Source organism: Dreissena polymorpha, chromosome 2 (assembly GCF_020536995.1).
Source record: "Dreissena polymorpha isolate Duluth1 chromosome 2, UMN_Dpol_1.0, whole genome shotgun sequence".
Taxonomy (NCBI): Eukaryota; Metazoa; Mollusca; class Bivalvia; order Myida; family Dreissenidae; genus Dreissena; species Dreissena polymorpha.
This window is the reverse complement of record NC_068356.1, coordinates 45,005,201-45,029,881: the sequence shown is the minus strand read 5'-3', so window position 1 is coordinate 45,029,881 and position 24,681 is coordinate 45,005,201. Positions and strand designations below refer to the sequence as shown.

The following is a 24,681-nucleotide window of genomic DNA, read 5'->3' as shown; positions in this document are numbered from 1 at the left end:
ACTCATCCACAATTTGGCCCAATGACAATTTTCAAAAAGTCATGGGTGGTACAGGTATGGGTCTGTTTATTAATAATCATCTAGCAAATTCAGAAAAAGACCAACCCTTACAGAAGCAAGCCTCTGTAGTGTACATAATGTGTATATGCTGTGATCATAGGTATACACCAGAGGAGTACATTTCATATACACAGCATGCTGCATCATGCTGTGTACTTCTTTACAGAGTACCCAGCAAGTACGCTGGAGAATACTAGTACACAGCAAGTATGCAACACACTGATAGAAACTTCCAGTAGTACACCTCATATAAGGGCTGCAACGGGTACCCGAAATATCCGATGATATCGGATTCAACTTCAGATTCGCGGGTACGGATCCACCCCTGGAAATTTTGGTTCCGAATATATATTTTCATAGCTGTATGTAACCTAGAGCTGTTTTCACGAGTATTGTTTTTAATACAGACTGGTTCTGTTTGAAAAATAAAAGATACGTATAATAGTCGATATTTATTGACGTGTGACAGTCAAATAGCAGATCGTTCGAGATCCTTCGGCTTTTATTGTGTAAGAGTGTCATTGGACATTACGTAATGAGCGCAGAAAACAAAACTAATTCGAAATCATGGAGTATTTACACATTACAAATGCAATTCCTAATGTCAATAAGTAAGTTTTCAATCCTTATTGTCTTTCTGAGTTGTATTAAAAACAACGGTAGTGGATCCAGTGTGGCTGGAATGTTATTCAGGTAAATTTTGCTTAATTTCGCGACCTGTCAAATTGTGTTCCTGCATAATGTATTGTCTTGAAAGCATATTTTGTCTTATACTAAATTTAAATGCAATCTTGTAATGCAAGGAACCTCGATGCCCAGTGAGAGAATCTTCTCCACAGCAGAAGACCTGTCAGTGCTCATAGGGCTTGCCTGGACCCGGGCAATGTTGATTTGTTAATTTTTGTGAAAACAAACATCAAACTGTATGAAAAGTGTATGTTAACGAGCAAACTATAAAATGAATAAGTGTTCAGGTTTCGTTTTATTTTGACATTGCTACAATGTTAAACGAGACGTGTTATGTTGTTCGGTAATAAATATTTAATGTTTTTTAGTCAAATTATACTTCAAAAACATTGATTTCTTTAATTTAGACAGAAAATTCTAATTTTCTCTAATCTGAGGGACCCGGATCTGAAAAACTGTAAGATACCATATTTGGATTCGGATTCAGATCCGAACAAATTTTTTGGATTCGTTGCAGCCCTACCTCATATACACACTAGGGACTTATACAAATCCCTTCCTGCATATAAGTACACCTGATCTTCACAGCAAAGAAATAGATTTTGCTACTCGTACACCACATTTGAACTGCAGGAACTTAAAAAATGTTTGTCAGTTCACTGTATATACACCGTAAGGACTTATGAAGATCTGCTTTGGACTTCAGTTTTGCAGTACACTGTATATACACAGCATGAAGGTTTTTTGCTGACCCAAACTCACTGAGCTGCTGAGTCACACATGTACATGATTATAAACCAGGGGTTGGATTGGTTATAATTCACAGGAAGTTGCTGTTTGAATCAAAAGCAAGAGCGGTAACATTAAGCAGTTCTGTTTATAGCAACATGAGGACTAAAATGTAGTGAAACAATGTCTAGCAATTCTGACATCCAGGGAGTATTATGTGAAAAACAATTTGTATTTAATACAATGTGGAGATGAACAGTTCGTTGCAAAAGAGGTTTAAAGTGCTAGTTTAACTGTGATTTCGTCTCTGATGATACATGAACTTCACCAATTTGCTGTGTTTTTGGAATACTGCAGAACAGCATAAAAGGTTTGTGTTTTTATTCCTGCATTCCTCTTTTATTTAGATTATTGAATGATATAATTGTAATTATATTTGTTGTATCTGATCACATTATTTTACAGGAAATTCAATGAATTTTCAATAAACTAATTTTATTTTAACAGAAACTAGTTTTATCAATTCAAGAAATATAAAAAAATAATAATAAAAATGCATGTGATATTAAATATATGCATATACTGCACATGTTATTTTGAAAATATGCCACAGGGATTATATCGAAGTACGTTCAAAAGTGCAGTATTGACAAATTAGGAGATCTGCCTTTTTCAAATCCTAGCAGGAGCCCTGGATTAGATAAAACGTTTTAAATTGCGATTAATTCTTAATAACAGTATTTGCAATAGTTGAACTGTAGTTGTACTAAATATCAATTTGCATTTTAGATTATGCCATGTAGGATGGGAGTGATTCGCGGACCTGAACAATGCTGTGATGGAGAGGAAGTCCTGCTCAAGAAAGCAGTTTAAAAACGCCTTAATTGTGAAAGAGTGAACTTTTTTATTTGGCTGTGTGTGAGGACAGATTGTTTTGAAAACAGTGCATGTCTATCAAATATTTTTTTAGTGTATATATTATGAATTTTTTTGTTGTATGTCTTAAAAAGCTATCTTAAAAGTATCATCAAAATGTGGAACGAAAATGCCTACATTTTCCGCATAAGTTCCGCCTTATTTGTGACTGCAGAAAAAATGCGGAGATTTTCGGATTTGGTTGCGAAAATTTGAGCTTAGGGTGATCCATCTTTTTAAAATTTATTATCTTAAAATAAATATAAAGATTCTATTTTAAATATATCTTGTCATAATTTTTTTTTGGTTTTTAGCTAACCTAGCTGAGCACAAAGTGCTCATGGTGAGCGTTTGCAATCGCCTTATGTTTTTTTCAAATGGCCTGTCCTTATATGGGTATATTTACCATATATCTTCTTAAAATCCCATATAGAAAAATACACTTGGAAATATTTTTTTACGACCGGAATTTAGTTTGCGATTCCCTGCCAATTCCAGGCCGAACATTTCGTACAGGGATAGATCTATACTTGATACATGCATTGTTTACAATTTAAATGTTATTATTATTAATTTCCCTCCAAAATTTATATTTTATAATGTATTTTTCTGTAAAAATATGGAAATAAACGAAATACATTCAAAATCAGCTGAAAGTTTTGTCACATATTGTACATTGTACCCTCCTACCCCTTTAAATCCGCCGACCTTCCAAAAATCTGTTCACAGCACATACACCATAGGAGTATGCAGCATGTACAGATGTGGAGTACGCGGCTTCTACATGTACGTCAGAGGGGTATGCGGCATGTACATCAGAGGAGCCTTAAATTTGCTGTGAACATGCCGTTTACTAGACTACTACATGTAGTAACGTACTAGCTTCTCCACCAGTGTATTTATCTACATGGATATCCAGTAGTATGCAGGATGTACGCGGCATGAAGTACACTGCAGAGCTCATTTGCATGTAAAAAGTGTACTACAGATGTACATCTGGTGTATTTGCCGTGTATATGCTGCGTACCAATTTATAAGCATGAATTAAGTACACTTCATGTACGCAGCAAATACACATCATATTAGCAGCAAGAGTACACTGCAAGTAGTACGTCTTCTGTAAGGGAATGTTTGGCAAAGATTGTGTATTACCATACCAGCGTACCAAGGTTCTGCTGTCATCCAAATTAAAAAGCCTGCTTGGTATTGTGGTATTAGCGCTTTAGCTTTTATTTCTTAACATCCCACTTTTCAATCTCAGATTTTTAATTGTTATCTCTTTCCTTGTAACTTATTTTAAACTATTCCAAATATGGCAGTTGTGTAAGTACATTTATGTTTTCAAAATGCAAAAAAAAGTGAACTTGTCCAGTGATTTTTTTCATCCAATTGGGAACGGGTCCGGTACCCATGCCATTAGGAATTTTTCGCGTCGTGAAATCAACAAATTGGGAAAATACGAGTTGCAAAATCTTCCAGTTAGGAAAAATCAAGTTAAGAATTGTGCCAATTGAAATGAAGAATGGTATTTTAATGACTTTGTTTAACTTTTTCAGCTTTAAATGACACAGGAAAGCAACATAAACTTTTATTTACAGTCTTGCACAAACAACAACATGCCATCGGAACACAGATTGTTACAGACAGAGTTCTCTGTTATTATCTGCTTTATATATATAATAGCTTCCTCATGTTCTGACAGTTTCGTCGTCAATCTGCATTTGGCTGCTGTCAGATTCAACCATTTTTCTTGCAGTGTACTGAGGGGAATGGGTGGACGAAACAGATGCCGAAATTTTTACGAAGCCAAATCGCTTAATGATTTGCTTTTGACTTCACTAGGCTTTAATTTCTTTCTGTAATACTTACTATTGTGACTCATGACGAAAGAAAATTCAGACTCACTGGTTTATATTTCGCAATAACATGCACATATTTAATGTACAAATGTAACGTTAAATGTTTAAACCAGTCATTGATTGAGAAGTCAAATTGGCCTCAAGTTAAAACGATCTCAAAGTACGTCAAGTTGGCGTTTTAGGGAATTCAGGGTTTACTCGATTTTGATTGGAATGTTTGTATTTTTTCGGAAATTGGGACGAGTCCGGTTCATTTTGGGAACGGGTCCGTAGGTCATTGCCTCATTGGGAATGGGTCCGTTTACCAGACTTGTCCAAAGAAGTAAAAAAAACACTGCAAGTCTCTTTAAAGTTGACCATAGTTAAATGAACTTCAAACTACTCTGCCAATACTGTTTTTTTCACCATTTTGGGAAAGGGGCCATGCCTCTTTGTATTGGGAAAATTTGCGGCGTTTTGATTTTAATTGGGAAATTAGTGTTCTTTTACATAAAAATGCTTCAAAATTACGATAACAAGTGTTTTCAGTAGTATATTTACTAAGCTTGTACTTTAATGCATGGGAGTTGAACAAAATATTCAGATCTTAAAAAAAAAAATAGTTTGGAAACCTTCCATTGGGAATATTAAGCTCCCATTTGGGAAAAATATATACTTTTTTCATTGGGTATTGGGCCGGGCAGATTACCGGACCCGATTTTGAATGAAAAAAACAAACTGATAACCATATATTTTCATTTAACTTGCAACTATGCATCATATGAAAACATTTGCAAAGAACACAAATAGGGTAGATCCAATCTTGTACATGTATAATATATGAATAAGTGTACTGCAGGTTTTTGCAAAGAACTTTACATTTTTCTGTCATAATTGTTTAATTTGTGCTGTTTAGGCATTTAGGGCTTTTAGGCAATAATTGATGACTTATTAGACATTGTTCTCTTTTCAAGATGTTATCACGCCAGAAGCCGGCCATTGGGCCTGGCTCTACCACACCTGCAAAAGAAAACAAGAAAAAGAAAAAAGTTCCAAAGTTGGATGAATTCTTGGAAAACAGAGATTATACTGGGGCTATAACCTTGTTGGAGGTATGTGGCAGTTGAAAGACCAGTGATTCTTTTGCCCAATTGGGAAGAGTACCAGTACCAGCCCATTGAGTCCAATACTAGGGAAAATTGTGCGTAAAAATCCTGAAATTGGGAAAATTTGCGTGGTGAAGTCTTCATATTGGGAAATTGGTTTATTTGATTTTTTGCTCCCAAATACTTTTAAATTGATAACTTAGTATTGTCAAGTTGTCAATATTATATTTACGTAGGTTCAAGCCATAGAGCTGCATAGGGAAATTAACTAAAAGTTTTTTATAAAACAAAATGAAAAATCAATTTCATTTATTATGCCCCCCTTCGAACAAGAGGGGGTATTTTGTTTTGCACATGTCGGAAGGTCGGTCCGTCCGTCCACCAGGTGGTTTCTGGATGATAACTCAAGAACGCTTAGGCCTAGGATCATGAAACTTCATAGGTACATTGAATCTGACCTGCAGATGACCCCTATTGATTTTGAAGTCACTAGGTCAAAGGTCAAGGTCACGGTGACCTGAAATAGTAAAATGGTTTCCAGATGATAACTCAAGAACGCTTAGACCTAGGATCATGAAACTTCATAGGTACATTGATCCTGACCTGCAGATGACCCCTATTGATTTTGAAGTCACTAGGTCAAAAGGTCAAGGTCATGGTGACCTGAAATAGTAAAATGGTTTCCGGATGATAACTCAAGAACGCTTAGACCTAGGATCATGAAACTTCATAGGTACATTGATCATGACTCGCAGATGACCCCTATTGATTTTCAGGTCACTAAGTCAAAGGTCAAGATCATGGTGACCCGAAATAGTAAAATGGTTTCCGGATGATAACTCAAGAATGCTTATGCCTAGGATCATGAAACTTCATAGGTACATTGATCATGACTCGCAGATGAAACCTATTGATTTTCAGGTCACTAGGTCAAAGGCAAGGTCACGGTGACAGAAATGGTAAAATGGTTTCCGGATGATAACTCAAGAACGCTTATGACTAGGATCATGAAACTTCAAAGGTACCTTGATCATGACTCGCAGATGACCCCTATTGATTTTCAGGTCACTAGGTCAAAGGTCAAAGTCACGATGACCCGAAATAGTAAAATGGTTTCTGGATGATGACTCAAGAACGCTTATGCCTAGGATCATGAAACTTCATCGGTACATTGATCATAACTCGCAGATGGCCCCTATTGATTTTCAGGTCACTAGGTCAAAGGTCAAGGTCACGGTCACTCAACTTAGAAAAATGTTTTCCGGATGATAACTCAAGAACGCTTACGCCTAGGATCATGAAACTTCATATGTACATTGATCATGACTCGCAGATGACCCCTATTGACTTTCAGGTCACTAGTTTACTATATAGCCTTGCATTATGCATAGATTAGTGTACACGTAGTACTGCTTTGTTAGTTGTTAAATATTTTATGTTAAAGAATAAAATAAACATTTAATTGGTGGATTTAGTCAGTTGTATGGGGAGGAGGAGGCTGAATATATCCCAAAATTAGTCAGTGAAAACCAAGATTTGGTCAGGGAAAAGTCAGGGAATTTTATTTCCTCAGGTTGGTGGCAACCATGATAAACTACATAGCAGCTTCATATTTGGCTTACTGGGGGCATAGTGTTTCTCAAAGAAATCTTGTTTTATTTTATTTTGGAAACCATCGATTGGCATTTTTTTTTTACAGTACTTGGGAAAATTGTAGTTTTTTTCCTAGTAATTGGGAAAGTGCCGTTTTCCGGTACTTTATAAAGAAGGAAAACAATTGCTGCTAACTAAATCTGTGTTAATCTGATAATTGTTATTTGTAAGCACTGCAACTCCATTATATCACGGTCCGTTATATCGCGTTGTCCAATATATCGCGAATCGGCTATTTCTCCCAAAAATCTGATGAACATAATCCCCAAATAACATGTTTTTATCTAAAAATTTGATGAATTAAAATCCGTTCCAAGCTAGTATTTTTTTCCCATTTTTTTCACCCACTTTAATCCAACATTCATAATCCAGTTTTGACCAGATTGTTTGCTTTCATTGTACATCAATTTAACACCTGTGTACTGCGATAAACAATAACCCCACTCGATAAACAATAACCCCACTCGAGTGTTACCATTCTCTATTGAATTTTGCTTTGAACTGCCGAAATGCATCAGTGCACACATGAAGGTGTATACAATTATGACTGTAAATGTCTCAAGTCAATACTGACCTATCTCAACAATCTTTGTGGGTTAGATACAGTGTTAACTGTATACAGTGCTTTTAATTGAGAGGTAAAGATCCCTCAGTTTGTCAAAATGCACTACTATTAAAACCCATGCTTTTCATGAGAATGAATGACGTCATTTTGTACATGGGGTCTAATTTGTGCATGCTTTCGTGAACAAAAAAACTCGGCAATGTTTTCGGATTACAAATTTAATTATACGCATTTGAAAATACTCACATGGCATAATGTTTTTAGTTGTACCAATGAATAACATATGGATATAACACATACTTCAATAAGGTAGGTAAATAGCGTGTTTTGAGATTGCCAAATTATGCTATTGCATACATATACATGCATACATAACCTGACAATGTATATCGCGCGCCGGATATATCACGGTCGCGATCTTTGGACCCCTTCAACCGCGATATATTGGAGTTGCAGTGTAATAAGTTAAACTGATTATAAATCTGAACAAGATGCGTTTGTGAAACACAATGTCCCCCTATATGATGTTTGACCTTGAAGGATGACCTTGACCTTGTGAAGGATGACCTTGACCTTTCACCACTCAAAATGTGCAGCTCCATGAGATACACATGCATGCCAAATATCAAGTTGCTATCTTCAATATTGCAAAAGTATTCATAAAATAAGCGATTTGGGCCACATATATTTGACCTCTGACCTTGAAGGATGACCTTGACCTTTCACCACTCAAAATGTGCAGCTTCATGAGATGCACATGCATGCCAAATATCAAGTTGCTATCTTCAATATTGCAAAAGTATTTATAAAATAAGCAATTTGGGCCACATATATTTGACCTCTGACCTTGAAGGATGACCTTGACCTTTCACCACTCAAAATTTGCAGCTCCATGAGATACACATGCATGCCAAATATCAAGTTGCTACATGTATCTTCAATATTGCAAAAGTATTCATAAAATGAGCCATTTTGGCCACATATATTTGACCTCTGACCTTGAAGGATGACCGTGACCTTTCACCACTCAAAATGTGAAGCTTCATGAGATACATATGCATGCCAAATATGAAGTTGCTATCTTCAATATAGCAAAAGTTATTGCAAAATGTTAAAGTTGGCGCAAACAGACCAACAGACAGACAGGGCAAAAACAATATGTGCCCCACTACTATAGTGGGGCACATAAAAATCTGCAATTATTTAAATATATTTAGTTACATTAATAAGGCTTTAAAATGCATAGTAATATTAATGTATGTTCCAGTGAACAAAATATGTTAAACATTGAACAAATTTGGTAAAGCTGTGTGTTTTTCATGTCTCAGTTTAACAGAAACAGTGGTAAGGGTGACCAAGACACAGATCTCTGGATTGCCTACTGCGCCTTTCACCTTGCAGACTATAAACGGGCAATGGAGGTAAGGTTTTCTTCCTCATAGGAGTATGAATCTTAATTGTATTTACTTTTATTTTTTATTGTCTGCAAAAAGCTTTTAAGTGTTATTGTTTCCCTTTTGTATAACAAGTGGGTAAAAAAAAGATTCATTTGAGTGTGTCTCTTGTTTGCTTCCCAATGCCTAGTTGACTGGATAAATACAACATTTTCTTATTCAAGCATTTCATGTTTCCACTTACTCAGTTTGCGAACATAATAATTATCTCCCCATATGCATTTTATTGCTTATTCTCTTTTGAAGGAGTACAACAGAATTGTTGCTAAGGGCAACTGCCACCCTGATGTGTATGTGAACCTTGGCTGTACGTACTTCTTCCTGGGAATGTATCCAGAAGCCGACGAGGCTGCACAAAAAGGTAACACCTGGTCTCCCCTCTTGGGTCTTGACAAACATATGACAATTAACATCTTCATTTGCCCATAACAATGTTGCAGTGGCAAATTGGATACGGTGTACACTAAGCAATCATGAAGTCAACTCTGGGAGCGTTCTCAAGATCTTCTCTCTTGACTCCCAGGAAATGGATTTGAGTGTGTGGCAATGAGTCTTTGACTAAAGATGCTTTCAAACTCAAACAAAAAGGTTTTTATGTCCCCCACTATAGTAGTTGGGGACATATTGTTTTTGCCCTGTCTGTTGGTTGGTCTGTTGGTCTGTTTGCGCCAACTTTAACATTTTGCAATAACTTTTGCTATATTGAATATAGCAACTTGATATTTGGCATGCATGCGTATCTCATGGAGCTGCACATTTTGAGTGGTGAAAGGTCAAGGTCATCCTTCAAGGTCAGAGGTCAAATATATGTGGCCAAAATCGCTCATTTTATGAATACTTTTGAAATATTTAAGATAGCAACTTGATATTTGGCATGCATGTGTATCTCATGGAGCTTCACAATTTGAGTGGTGAAAGGTCAAGGTCATCCTTCAAGGTCAGAGGTCAAATATATGTGGCCCAAATCGCTTATTATGCCCCCCTTCGAAGAAGAGGGGGTATATTGCTTTGCTCATGGTGGTCTGTCTGTCTGTCGGTCCGTCCACCAGGTGGTTTCCAGATGATAACTCAAGAACGCTTGGGCCTAGGATCATGAAACTTCATAGGTACATTGATCATGACTCGCAGATGACCCCTATTGATTTTGAGGTCACTAGGTCAAAGGTCACAGGTGAAGGTCACAGTTACTGGAAATAGGCATTTTAAGGATTAAGCATGGTTCAAACAAGGGAAACAACTACCGTTTATGCATGTTCTTTTTGTTACAGCATTTGCCTCCCTTAAATTCATTTAAAATCTCATTTTACAGCAGAGATTCCAAATATGACCTGTAAATGAGCCCCATATTTACTGCCAGTGCTAGGTTACCTTTTCCCATTTGATCATTCTTAAGTATTGTTATTGTAATGCTATGTTAGCGTTACCACCCTTCGAAGAAGAGGGGTTGAATTGCTTTGCTCATGTCGGTCTGTCTGTCTGTTGGTCGGTCCGTCCACCGGGTGGTTTCCGGATGATAACTCAAGAACGCTTGGGCCTAGGATCATGAAACTTCATAGGTGCATTGATCATGACTGGCAGATGACCCCTATTGATTTTGAGGTCACTAGGTCAAAGGTAAAGGTCACATGTGAAGGTCACAGTTACTGGAAATAGGCATTTTAAGGATTTAGCATGGTTCAAACAAGGGAAACAACTACCGTTTATGCATGTTCTTTTTGTTACAGCATTTGCCTCCCTTAAATTCATTTAAAATCTCATTTTACAGCAGAGATTCCAAATATGACCTGTAAATGAGCCCCATATTTACTGCCAGTGCTAGGTTACCTTTTCCCATTTGATCATTCTTAAGTATTGGTATTGTAATGCTATGTTAGCGTTACCACCCTTCGAAGACAAAAAACGTATTCACACAATGGCTGCTACTACAACTTATAGCCCATATAGGGGGGCATGCATGTTTTACAAACAGCCCTTGTTTTATGAATACTTATGCAATATTGAAGATAGCAACTTGATATTTGGCATGCATGTGTATCTCATGGAACTGCACATTTTGAGTTGTGAAAGGTCAAGGTCATCCTTCAAGGTCAAATATATGGGTCAAAATTGCTCATGTAATGTCACTTCTGCAATATTGAAGCTAGCAATTTTATATTTGAAATGCATGTGTATCTCATGGAGCTGCACATTTTGAGTGGTGAAGGGTCAAGGTCATCCTTCAAGGTCAAACGTCATATAGGGGGACATTGTGTTTCACAAACGCATCTTGTTTACTAATGAAGATGTACAAGTTTTTGGTGAATGAAGACATGTTTTTTACTATTTTTTATGTGACGTGTTTTTACATATTTTATGCAACTTGATTGAATATTTTGTGCCTACATTAAGATCTTAAACATTCTTTGATTGGGAATCCATTGTGAAAAATGCCTTATTTGGACATGCCTCTAAATTGTTACCTTGTAATCATTTTGACCAATGTTGTTTATTGTATAATTATTTACATTGTTAGTTCACAATGACCTGCATGCTTTATTGTTGCCTTGTTGCTATGTTGAATGAAAGTAGTAGCAACTTCTTTCATTCAATACAGTAGTATCCCTTGTAAATATAGGATGGCATCTAAATAGCTGCAAACAGTGTTGACATTGAAAAGAAATGATTGCTTTTTGTGTAATGCTACTTTGTGTCTTGTTTAATGAAAATCATGTTCATATTTATAGAGAGACAGGAGAAATTAAAAAATATTACTAGTAAATATTGATTTGAGAGAACAATATGTATTTTAATGTTGTGTGTGCAAGTTTGACTTGCATGCATAGAACATCATATTAATTTTTAGCTCATCTATTTTTTGAAAAAAAATTATGAGCTATTGTCATCACCTTGGCGTCGGCGTTGGCGTTGGCGTTGGCGTTGGCGTCGGCGTCCGGTTAAGTTTTGCGTTTAGGTCCACTTTTCTCAGAAAGTATCAATGCTATTGCATTCAAACTTGGTACACTTACTTACTATCATGAGGGGACTAGGCAGGCAAAGTTAGATAACTCTGGCGTGCATTTTGACAGAATTATGTGCCCTTTTTGTACTTAAAAAATTGCAAATTTTGGTTAAGTTTTGCGTTTAGTTCCACTTTTCTCAGTAAGTATCAATGCTATTGCATTCAAACTTGGTACACTTACTTACTATCATGAGGGGACTGGGCAGGCAAAGTTAGATAACTCTGGCATGCATTTTGACAGAATTATGTGCCCTTTTTATACTTAGAAAATTGACAATTTTGGTTAAGTTTTGTGTTTAGGTCCATTTTATTCCTTAAGCATCAAAGCTATTGCTTTCATACTTGCAACACTTACTAACTATCATAAGGGGACTGTGCAGGCAAAGTAATGTAACTCTGACTGGCATTTTGACAGAATTATGTGCCCTTTTTATACTTAGAAAATTGAAAATTTGATTAAGTTTTGTGTTTAGGTCCACTTTATTCCTACAGTATCAAAGCTATTGCTTTCATACTTGCAAGATTTATGAACTATCATAAGGGGACGGTGCAGGCAAAGTTATGTAACTCTGACTGGCATTTGGACGGAATTATGGGCCCTTTATACTTAGAAAATTGAAAATTTGGTTAAGATTTATGTTTTGGTCACTTTACCCCTAAAGTATCATAGATATTGCTTTCATACTTGGAACACTCACAAACTATCATAAGGGTACAGTAAAAGGACAAGTTGCATAACTCTGGTTGTCATTGTTACGGAATTATGGCCCTTTTTTGACTTAGTAACTTTTAATATATGGTTAAATTTTGTGTTTCGATCCACTCGAAGTATCAAGGCTATTGCTTTCAAACTTCAAATACTTACATGCTATCATGAGGTTACTGTACCTGGCAACTTGAATTTTACTTTGACCTTTGAATGACCTTGACTCTCAAGGTCAAATTATTAAATTTTGCTAAAATTGCCATAACTTCTTTATTTATGATTAGATTTGATTGATACTTTGATGAAACTACTCTTACCTGACATACCACAATAGACTTCACCCAAACCATCCCCCGTGCCCTCCCCCCCCTCCCCCCCCTCCCCCCCCCCCCCCTAATTTTTTTTTTTTTTTTTTTTTTTATAAGATCATCTCACAAATGACCACCACACCCTCACACTATACCCCCACCCCACCCCCCCCACCCCCCCCCCAAATTTTTTTTTGATTTTTTTTTTGATTTTTTTTTTTTTTTTTTAAGATCATCTCACAAATTATCACCACACCCTCACACTATACCCCCCCCCCCCGATTTTTTTTTTTTTTTTTTTTTTTTTTCGCTTTTTTGGAAGATAATGTAATAAATGTCCACAACCCCACACTATACACCCCTCTTCACTCCACTCCTCCCTCCTTTGTGATTGAAAATGAGAGTCCCTTCACCTTTAAAAAGAAAATAGATGAGCGGTCTGCACCCGCAAGGCGGTGCTCTTGTTTTTCCATTGGTTCTAAATCTTTGAAGCATGTACTATCTCCCTGTAAATCTTCCACAGGTCTGAACTGTGGATGAACATTATGACAGTGTGTTTGTTTTAGGTTTGAAGCTAGCTGGAATTTCCTTTGAAAATCTACACAAGGATGCCTGTAAGAACATTGCCCTGTTACCATCTTGTATTCTGCCACCCCTGTTTCCATTGCTTTACCAAGAGACATGCTGTGAAGTCATTAAATCATATGTTTATTTCCCTGTAAAAGCTAGTGGGATATATTGGTTTTCTTATATCGTTCTAGTGGTTTATCACTTCCATTACCACTTGCAAATCAAACTGGTTGATTCCAGTATTCATCAACCTTTTGTTAAGATACAGTAAAGGAATCAAACTCAAAAACCAACCATATCATCACAGTACTTATTCTGTCGGCTTCTTCTTAACTGTTCATTTTTTGCAGCCTGGGCAGAAAATTAGTCATTTTGCAAAAATACAGCTACTACTTATATATCAACTTTTCTGATAAAGCCTGTACACACACAAAACATGATGAAGGAAAAAATACTATAGGCCGTGTGTTTCTGTATTACAAATGTTATGTTTTTGGACAATTGGCAGACAAATATAGTTTTTGTGTGTATCTCAATATTCAAATACTGGAAATGTTATGATTGTTAAATAGTCCAAAAACACTAATGGCAAATCCGTATTGTAATTAGTGAGACCTTGACATATTCCTGAATGAAATTGAGGAAAATTTGTTTGCCTTAACCCTTTTTTCACAAAATGGCATTGTTTTGGGAAAGAAACTTTAATTTAGGCTTGTATCTAACTCAGAATACTGAGAAGTTGCAACAGTTTCAATCTTGGTTTTTTGTGACCTTTGCTTCAATGCAATTGATTTCAATGCATGCTTTAATGTACTTTTGTGTAAGCTGTATGAACTGTTGCATGGTTAATTCTCTGAGACCATAATGTGATGAGCATGTTGTATATCTGCATGTCGCACCCATTTATCAGTTTGGAATATTTATATATCAATACAACCCAATAGTGACATCTTACTTATTATGAAATTGTATGAATGTCTGAAATAAAGAATAAAGTGTTGTGTTTTTAACATATGGTAGTTTCTTATTAAGTGTTTAATAGTTGCTTTGTCCTTTCTCAGTAAATATGAGCATAGGTCTGGGAAAAGGGAGCTAAATGCATGAGCCACATTAGAGAAGAAACATTTTCCTTCCATGGAATTTTTCATTTAAAACAAGTCTAAACAGGAGTAAATCCAGTCTGGGCAGAAGGTGTTGTCCCTGATAATCTTGTGATGACTACACATGCTGATCTGGGATGACACTAAAGGCACAAGCATGTTTTCCCAGTATGAGGCTCAAATATTTTGATGGTTGCTATTCTCCTATGGAACAATGCTTGACAGGGGTGGAACAATACACAGTGTCGTCACTTTGATTTGCACCAGATGTGTAGTTTGAAAAAGTACCTGAAACTCACTTTTTCCCGTTTAAAACTGATTAATTCAATGTGAGCTATCTTTTTGGAAGTCAGTTTTTGTTTCATTCAATTTATATTTTTTGTTTATTAGAAGTTTTAATGTCAGAGTACATAAAGAGAACTTCCAGCTACTTTTTGCACATCATTTTGCAGTTTTGTTCACAAGTTGTTCATTTTTGCACCAATATTGCTGGCCTGTCCTCATGGGCATTTTAACACAGCCTGTAGTGCATTGACTTTGTTTGGTTTGAGGTCTACTTAGAATTTGCTCTAGATAAATTAACGTAGAAAAACAAATGTTTTAACCTTAAGTCATCTAGATAGTAAGTCATTTGCTTGTTTTAGATTTGTAGGATATTCATATCATTTGCAATGTAGTCTTTTGTTAGTTATATTTTTTAAAAATCAGTTGCAGTCATTGCATGTTCTTGTGTAATTTGTTACTTGTTCATCTATTTATAGTACATTTTATTTATTTAAAAAAAATAATATAACTCTGGGGTTCTTTGGGGTATTCTAACTCACACAAGAGGACTATACAACTCAATACTTTTCAGTTTTCTCGTACCAATGTATTCATGTAAATTCACAAATAAGTGATCAGGATGTAGTATCCATGGAAACGTCCCATCCTGTAAATAAACAATTACATATTAAGTATGATGCATAATAATAATGGTAATATTATAATTAATATAGATCATACTTATTTATACTATAAATAAGATATGTCTTGTTCTAGTGGCCAATAACACCTGAACATTAAACATTATTATGCAATAAAAATAGTAACAAACATACAAAGCAACAAACATATACATGTATCATATGACAAGAACAGTACATAACACATAGCATACAGTTATATTACCAATTGGTGGAATTAAATGGCTCCTCTTACTTCCAAGTTCTACACTCCAAGCTCACGTGACTGCTGTAAATTAAGCATGCATAAACATTATTAAGTGCACTGATTAGTAAAGAATTAAAATGATTCCAGATACTAAAATATTAAAAGAAAGAATTGAATCCATTATGCAACCATTTCAACAATCACGAAAATATAAGATTTAACATTACTAACATGTCAAATCATTCTTTAAATACAAATGCAATAATAACAATGGATTGAATTCAGTTCATGACAACCGAATACAAGTTACATACCAGCCAGTGGAAATCCTGATTTAATACTAATACAAGAGTAGAAGAAAATGTCTGCCTTTCTTCTCCAAATTCCCGGTCACCAAAAGTGAACAATTCAATCAGAAAACCATACCCAATAGTGATAAAACTGGCCACAAGAAATTGGGATACAAATTAATAAAAAGGCTTAAAAACCACTCGGATGCAATAATTGAAGATGTTTTTAGAGTGTCTTGATTTTCCGTAAGATTTTCACTGAATACTTTTTAGTTTGTTACTATTTCTTAAAAAGTAATGCATTTCATGAATAGTTTTATTAACAGCTACTGGTATTTGTTGAGGGACAAGTTTTTATGCCCCCAAAGGAGGGCATATAGTGATCGGACAGTCCGTCTGTTTTCCGTCAAACTTTGCGTTTAGGTTTCTGCGTTTAGGTTTCGAAAAATGCTCATAACTTCTATGTCCCTTTAGATAGCAACTTGATATTTGGCATGCATGTGTATCTCATGGAGCTGCACATTTTGAGTGGTGAAAGGTCAAGGTCATCCTTCAAGGTCAAATGTCAACAAAACAAATCCAAGGGAAGTAATAAGCTTTAAAGGGAGATAATTATCTGTACCTGCCTGATAAAAAAAAACAAATAATAAATCAAAGCCGCACAGTAGGGGGCATTGTGTTTCGGACAAACACATCTCTTGTTAATTTATTCCTTGAATTTAAAGGTTTAGTGAATACGACAATTCTTGATGTGAATGACCATTTCACCAGGTAGCTTTTTCACTCTTCACTTATCTATGATAAATAAGTATCACGTATCTCAGGTCTTTTGCCTAGTTAATTTTAACTAGAACAAGACCTTTGATGAACAAATATTCACCTTACCCCTACTCTTGCAAATATAGTCAACCTTATATTTATGCAAAGTCCAAAACACTATCCTTTGCTGAATTATCCTTTATCCTGCACTCTGGCAGTTAAGTGGACCTAGTATCCTTTCCTCTTGTATTAAGCCTGTCCTTCTTGTCAATCACTCAGATGGACACGCCGGCTCTCTAACCTTATCCTGTTCTAAATTATGTTGATGTACCACACTTTTGCAGCTAAGTCAACAATTAAGTATCCTGCTCACTTTTACTAAGCCTATGATAAGTAATTAAATACTGTTCTGGGAAAACTGGGCTGAATTCATGTGTGTAAAGTATTGTCCCAGATTAGCATGTGCAAATCACTCAGGCTAATCAGGGACGTCACTTTTCACATAGAATGAATTTTTGTTAAGAAAAGAAAGACTTCCTTTAAACAATAAATTCTATAATAGTGGATAGTTTCATCCCTGATATGCATGCATAGGCTAATCTGGGACGAGACTTTGCGCAAATGCATTAATGCCAGTTTTTTCAGAACAAGGTGTATTGTCTACCACACAAATGCAATGCCCCTCTGCCTTCTTGCAGCCCCTTCTAGTCACCTACAGGATTGGCTGCTTTCCACCTGTCCCACAAGTTCAACGTTGTCCCACAAGTTCAACGTTATCTGCAATGAAATGAGCCTCCTTCTGAGACAAATGGTATTGATGCACGTGCGTAAAGTGTCGTTCCAGATAAGCCCGTGTGATCCACACAGGTTAATTAGGGACGACTCTTTCCACCTAGACTGGATTTCTGCTGAGAAGAGACTTCCATTAAATGAAAAATACAACAAAAGCAAAAAGTGTTATTTGGGACTACACTTTGCACATATGAATTAAGCCCAGTTTTCCCCGAACGAAACTCTGATGTACCACACTCTTTCGATGGAGTCAACAGTTAAATATGCTACACACATGTAATAAGCCAATGCTGAACCATTAAATCTACTATTCGCTTGCAATGTGTCCCGCCTCCTTGCAGCCCCCTCTAGCCGCCTACAGAATCGCCTACTGTTCCACCTGTCCCACAAGTTCAACGATGAGAAGCGTCTGATGGGGTACCACGGTCAGCTACAAGACATCATAGAGGATCAGCTGTCCCTTGCCTCCATACACTACCTGAGGTCACACTACCAGGAGGCCATAGACATCTACAAGAGGATACTCCTAGATAACAGGTACTGACATGCCAATATTTCTTATAGAACAGTTATGTTGAGCGAGTTAGTATTTGTACTGGAATCCAATTTATATAAAAAAACTACATGCATGAACAGAACCAGGTGTTAATGTATTATATTTATGCTAATTAACAAAAAAATATATCAGGTTAACCACTCATGCAAAAAACAAACAACCGGACATGAGGTCTGATAACTTTTAAAATTTACTGGACCTCACCAGATTTTACTGGACCTTGTTCTTTTTCAACCAAACATTATTAAGTCGTGTATGGAGTTTATTTTTATTATTTTGACTGTCATAATGTTAAACAATTCGAAAGACAATAAAATATCATTTAAATTTAAGCCAGTTCTATGAAAACATGTGGTAAAACTTTCAATTTGAAGTCAAAAGAGCTCTTTGATCAATACAAACAATGTGCAATATTTTACTGGTTCTAAGAATCGCACTTGAAGTTTGTTACGTCTCCATCAAAGATATCTAAGGTCTACTGGTTGATAAAATCTGTTTTATTTTTAAGTTAAATAATTGATCGAAGTAAAATAAAGATAAACCAGGCCGTACCTTTTCAACCTATTCCTAGTTTCTTTTTCATTGTAAACCAAAACATATTTTTACATAGTTGTTTTGCCAGCTGTGCCTTGTGGAAACTCAACAATGTCCAAAGACCAGTGCAACAAAATCCTTTAGTTTATGACATCTTGGCCAAAATCACCCACAATACTTTGGGGGAGGGGAGGTTCCAGCTTTATAACTTTAGTGTTGGTATCGGTGATGATGTGAATCAAAGGTCATGGTAACCAAGATGGATCATCCAATCCTTGTATATGAGCTGTGCTCTGTGAAAAGGGGCGTTTAATGCATGTGGGTAAAGTGTCGTCCGAAATTAGCCTGTGCAGTCTGTACAGGCTTATCAGGGACAACATTTTCTATCTAAACTGTTTTTATGCCCCTGAATCGAAAGATCGGGGGCATATTGTTTTTGGTCTGTCTGTCTGTCTGTCTGTCTGACTGTCATTTAACCTTAGTTAAAGTTTTGCAATAACTTTTGCATTATTTATGCACATGCATTTAACCTCGTCGTCACACAAGGCCCATATTTATAAACATTTGATCTTCCAAAACATGTATTGTTGCCTGTTTCCTTTGCAGAGATTTCTTGGCCCTGAATGTGTATGTGGCATTATGTTACTACAAACTGGACTACTACGATGTTTCACAGGTGAGAGATATAGACTTGATTGTTTGTTTATTAATGTCTGAATGAATGTCTGTATATTAATGAAAATGAAAGGAATTATGTTCATTTAATTTTGAAAAAAAAAAATAGAATCCTTTCTCCAGTGGGCATGCACCTATGTTAACAAGGGTCTATTCTACAGGAGGTGCTAGCAGTGTACCTACAGCAGTTCCCAGACAGTGCTGTGGCCCTCAACTTGAAGGCATGTAACCACTTCAGGCTCTACAATGGCAAGGCTGCAGAGGTGAGCTCAGAACTCTCATGACATTATGCCCAATGCTTTGGTAAAAACTCAGTCTTATATATTAAAATTTATATTGCATAGATTTCTTATTGACCAGCTCTAGTATTTACCGCTCCATTGAAATGTGTATGCTTCCACATAGTGAAGGGCATTAAGCATTGCACTTGTCTGTTCGTAGGTACGTATGTCCCAAAGCTAGTTTTTCAACTCATCTTTTGGATGTCACTCAAACTTTGACAGTCTATTGACCTTAAGGTCACAATATACTAAAAGATTTCCTACACAAATTCAATGTAAAAGCAATAACTTTAACAAAAAATAAAGTCAAACTTTTGCGCGTAGACACCCCCATTACCATATCTTTTCTTAAAGAGCATTCCAAGCCGCAATGATTTAAACAATAAAAAAGATAGGTCTAGTATGTAAGAAAGAACTGAAGGCGAATCAGCAGTAACTGTTTTATGGCCATCTTTCTACCAGCATCTCTCCAGTTCATGATGGTTTCCCGCTAACTGTCAAAGCCTCATGTAGTCTCCAACCTAAAAGCAAAACAGTGAATTTGTAGTATACAACAATGTTTTCCCTACCACATGAATACATAAATATTCAAAAATAAAGTCATGGCAAGTGCCCGTACAGAGAATTGTCTACAAATAAATGAAGATGTTGTTTTTAGAGGGTATAGCATTGAACACCAAAAGTATTTAATATATTGTAACCTTAATGTGTGTATATGATCTTAATGTTTAGATGATCTTTAAAGTTTACAGTTTAACAAAAAAAAAAACTGTGTTTATGATCTACTGATACTGGGGACTTTTAAATATTGCCCCATTATTTATTCGGTATCTATAATGTAAAGCTTAGATGAGGCGTTTTGTATAAGAACAATACAGCTTGCTGCTAAGCTTTTATTCTTGCAAGGAGGTTTTTTTAGCATTTTCAAAACACCCAGATCAACTGACCTCCTTTTGACCATGACACTGACCTACTTTTGGAATAAGACTAATTCAGAAGGTTCAAATTCTTTGTAAACCCAAACTGTTGTGTTTCCTCAAACATCAATAACAATAAAGCTTTGATTTTTGCAAGGGTAATGTCTATGAACACTCTCAACACACCCATATCATCTGATCTCATTTTGACATTGACATGGACCAACCTTTGGACTTGTTCAGAAGGTCCACATTCTAAGTTTATTCAAAATGAGGGGGTTTTGTCTAGTAATTCTTGCTAGAATTGCTTGATACTTGCATGGATATTATCCATGAACGCTCTTGACTCACCCACTTCACCTTTCCGCATTAAGCAATGGACACACAAATTGTCTGTTGAATTACCTTCAATTATCTGTTACAAAATTCTTTTGCGTCCTAAAAAGCTTTGATTCTTCTATCCAACATTCACCACACTAACATCATCTCCCATCATTGGACTGATTCTGGTTTCTTGCCAATGAACCAATGCCGACAAGGCTCCCACCAGAGCATCAGGGTTGATTGAACTCATCATCTTTTTCTCTTGGCTATAGACAATATTGGATTGATTATTTTTCAACTAATTTGTTAAAGTCTGTGGCTATGTACTATTGTCAGTTTCAAAGATCAAAGATACATGAGTAAGTTCGGTCTAGATTATATCTATTGTTTGGACTCAGGGGGGGGGGGTGGGGGGGGGGGGCTTTCTATGATCCTTGCAAATCTGTGTCACAATAGCTCATGGGTGACTCACATTCTCTCCTCTTATTACAGGCAGAATTGAAGAATCTACAGGATATGGCTTCGCCGTCCTTCATATTTGCCAGAGATTTGATCAAACATAATTTGGTATGTAATCCAAAACAAAGCTTTGAAGATAAAAATATTTATCCTTTACAGGTTTGCATTGATAAGGATATTTATTGAGCTGCAAAATATGTCTTATGTCATTTGCAGCCAGTGTATCCTAAGAAAAGCCTGTTCAATTGCCAAAAATACTGGAAGTTCTATTCTAAACATAAAAATGAAACATTTAGTTTGCTCCTATATATTTATCTATAAGAAATACAAGGATTTTGTGTATTGTAGTGCATGGTTGTACATTTCTCTGAAAATGTACAAATATTATATATAACTTTCCATTTTAAAGTGCTGGACACATTTGTTTTGCAAACAAGTTAACATTATTTTTATCAAAAGAAATCCGGATGTATATAAACATTAAATCAGGCTTACCTCCCTTTGCTATCTGCAGGTTGTGTTCCGTGCTGGAGAGGGAGCCCTGCAGTGCTTACCTCCCCTGATTGATGCCTTACCAGAGGCCAGACTCAATCTGGTCATTTATTATCTCAAACAAGGTGAGCTATTCCCCTGATTGATGCCTTACCAGAGGCCAGACTTAATCTTGTCATTTATTATCTCAAACAAGGTATGCTATATTAGTATTGCCCTGATAGATGCCTTACCCCTTATTGATGCCCTACAAGAAGTCATGCTAAATGTGGTCATTTATTATCTTAAACAAGTGGGCACAAACACTCACACTGAATGATGTGCTTAAGATCAACATTAAAGCATTTTTACCGTAAATCTACGAATATAATACGCACTTTTTTACCTGCCGATTTTTTCTTCAAGTAGGGGGTGCGTATAATATACGAGTTTAGAGCAGAACAAAATTTTTCCTGTGCAAATTTTCAACTTAATCGCTGTTATTCGCTTCGCGGCAGCCATTTTGAACTACACCATTACATCAAAGGGGTGCAACAGGGCTCGCGCTGTTGTTCGCCATTTGAGTCATTTGCGAAAATATTGAGAATTTGAATCAATAAAAATCTTATTTGTGAAAAGACGAAAATCTATTAAATTTCATTAAAAAAATCGGCCATTTATATCGGACTGTTTTCTATATTTGTCTCTTTGTTTAAATGAAAGTGTTTGCAATTCGAACAGTAAACCAAACCCGGTCTGTACCCGATTATGAGACATCGCTTGACCTTATTGTTATTGAAGTGCGCATGGTAGCTGGCCAATCAACATTGAGCTCGCTTACACATGAAATGACGTTGTCGAATGAAACGTGAGAACGGGAGGAGCTATCGGAAAATATTGGGTCATCCATGCGCAGACACCGTATACTTTGAATACACAGTTAATATCGGCGTCTGCCTACAAAATAGCACTGGACGCTAAGTCGTATAAAGAGATTAGCAAATGAAAAAAAAACAACTGACAATACCCGTAAATAAATATTTCTTAGCTGACCACTATTTATCTTTCTACCGCATATTTACCATATCTGAAGCAAAGAGTGGTAATTAAATAATTAGTTTTAAAATGCTAATAGAGTCTATTACACCTGTCTGCCGATTGCCGAATTAAATTGAAAGGTGATAATTAATTAATTTGTTTTTTTACTCCCAAACTAGCCTTAATGACAGCAGCGTATTTTAATTAACTAGATCATGAAAAACACGAGAGGTTTAATTGTATTTTAAGTTATATTAAAGTATCGAGTTTGTAACTAGAAAAAAGAAAAAGTAATTCATCTAGACAACTATAAAAACGGAAGTAACCATTTTGTCTTCTTATTACTTTATTATTATTATAATTATTATTGTCCCGAATATTGTCAAATTAAATTATATGTGAAAACAAAAAACAGCGTCTCTGCTTCTTTCTTTTCTAATTATGACTGTTTGACACGGATGTCAGCAAAGGACCCGTGTGTTATCGGTAACAATCAATGGTAATATAAACAATAGACAAGAGATATTTATTATGCAACTGTCATAACAACAGCACTATAACACATCCCGATCAATATACCGGGTAACAGATAGTTGACAGCACCAAATTGATTTGCTATTTTCACAGCAGAAAAATATATTGACACATTTTTCGGAAATGGCTGATTTCGGACACTGATTTTTTAGTGCGTATTTTACTCGGATTTTCAATTTTTACCGATAAATATTGACCAAACTCGGGAATGCGTATTATGCACGAGGGCGTATTATATTTGAGGATTTACGGTATGTCCCCCACCCACTATAGTGGGGGAAATATTGTTTTTGCCCTGTCTGTTGGTCTGTACGTTGGTCTGTTTGCTTCAACTTTAACATTTGCAATAAATTTTTCAATATTCAAGATAGCAACTTGATATTTGGCATGCATGTGTATCTTATGGAGCTGCACATTTTGAGTGGTGAAAGGTCAAGGTCATCCTTCAAGGTCAGGTCAAAGATATGTGGCCAAAATCGCTCATTTTATGAATACTTTTGCAATATTGAAGATACCAACTTGATATTTGGCATGCATGTGTATCTCATGGAGCCGCAATATTTTGAGTGGTGAAAGGTCAAGGTCATCCTTCAAGGTCAGAGGTCAAATATATGTGGCCAAAATCGCTCATTTTATGAATACTCTGGCAATATTGAAGATACCAACTTGATATTTGGCAAGCTTGTGTATCTCATGGAGCCGCACATTTTGAGTGGTGAAATTTCAAGGTCATCCTTCAAGGTCAGAGGTCAAGTATGTGGCCAAAATCGCTCATTTTATGAATACTTTGGCAATATTGAAGATACCAACTTGATATTTGGCATGCATGTGTATCTCATGGAGCCGCACATTTTGAGTGGTCAAAGGTCAAACAAACAAAAAAAATCAAAGCGGTGCAGAAGGGGACATAGTGTTTCTGACAAACACATCTCTTGTTTTAAACATTAAAATTATAATTCAAATATTATTTGCTCTGTTACAGTCTGTAATTGAAGTATTGCTGGTGAATACGGGCCCAGGTCCTTCATTCACAGATGACTTACATTTTCGTAGCCCTAAGTGTTACAATTGTCGAAGAATACCGGCCCAGTTCTAACAATATCAGTTCAAGTTCAAAGTCCTGATCTCAAATAGTTAACCAATAGAAATCAAATCTACAATGTGACAAGCTATTCTGTTGGACATCAATTTATTTTTGGAGACAAGTTTT

General features: G+C 36.0%; 1 protein-coding gene across 6 annotated transcripts in view; it reads left to right on the top strand.

Moving 5' to 3' along the window:
• Nucleotides 1-24,681, top strand: part of LOC127866880 (intraflagellar transport protein 56-like) — a 43,285-nt gene that overhangs the window by 1,336 nt on the left and 17,268 nt on the right. For 4 of the 6 annotated variants that reach the window (XM_052407714.1, XM_052407712.1, XM_052407709.1 and 1 more), the window contains exons 2-10: nucleotides 5,204-5,341; nucleotides 8,882-8,974; nucleotides 9,254-9,368; nucleotides 13,586-13,633; nucleotides 18,024-18,219; nucleotides 19,379-19,448; nucleotides 19,609-19,710; nucleotides 21,462-21,536; nucleotides 21,943-22,045. In XM_052407714.1, coding sequence (XP_052263674.1) covers nucleotides 5,204-5,341; nucleotides 8,882-8,974; nucleotides 9,254-9,368; nucleotides 13,586-13,633; nucleotides 18,024-18,219; nucleotides 19,379-19,448; nucleotides 19,609-19,710; nucleotides 21,462-21,536; nucleotides 21,943-22,045 — 940 coding nt within the window. The remainder of the gene's footprint in view (nucleotides 1-5,203; nucleotides 5,342-8,881; nucleotides 8,975-9,253; nucleotides 9,369-13,585; nucleotides 13,634-18,023; nucleotides 18,220-19,378; nucleotides 19,449-19,608; nucleotides 19,711-21,461; nucleotides 21,537-21,942; nucleotides 22,046-24,681) is intronic. The other 2 variants (XM_052407715.1, XM_052407713.1) reach the window with 1 other exon arrangement.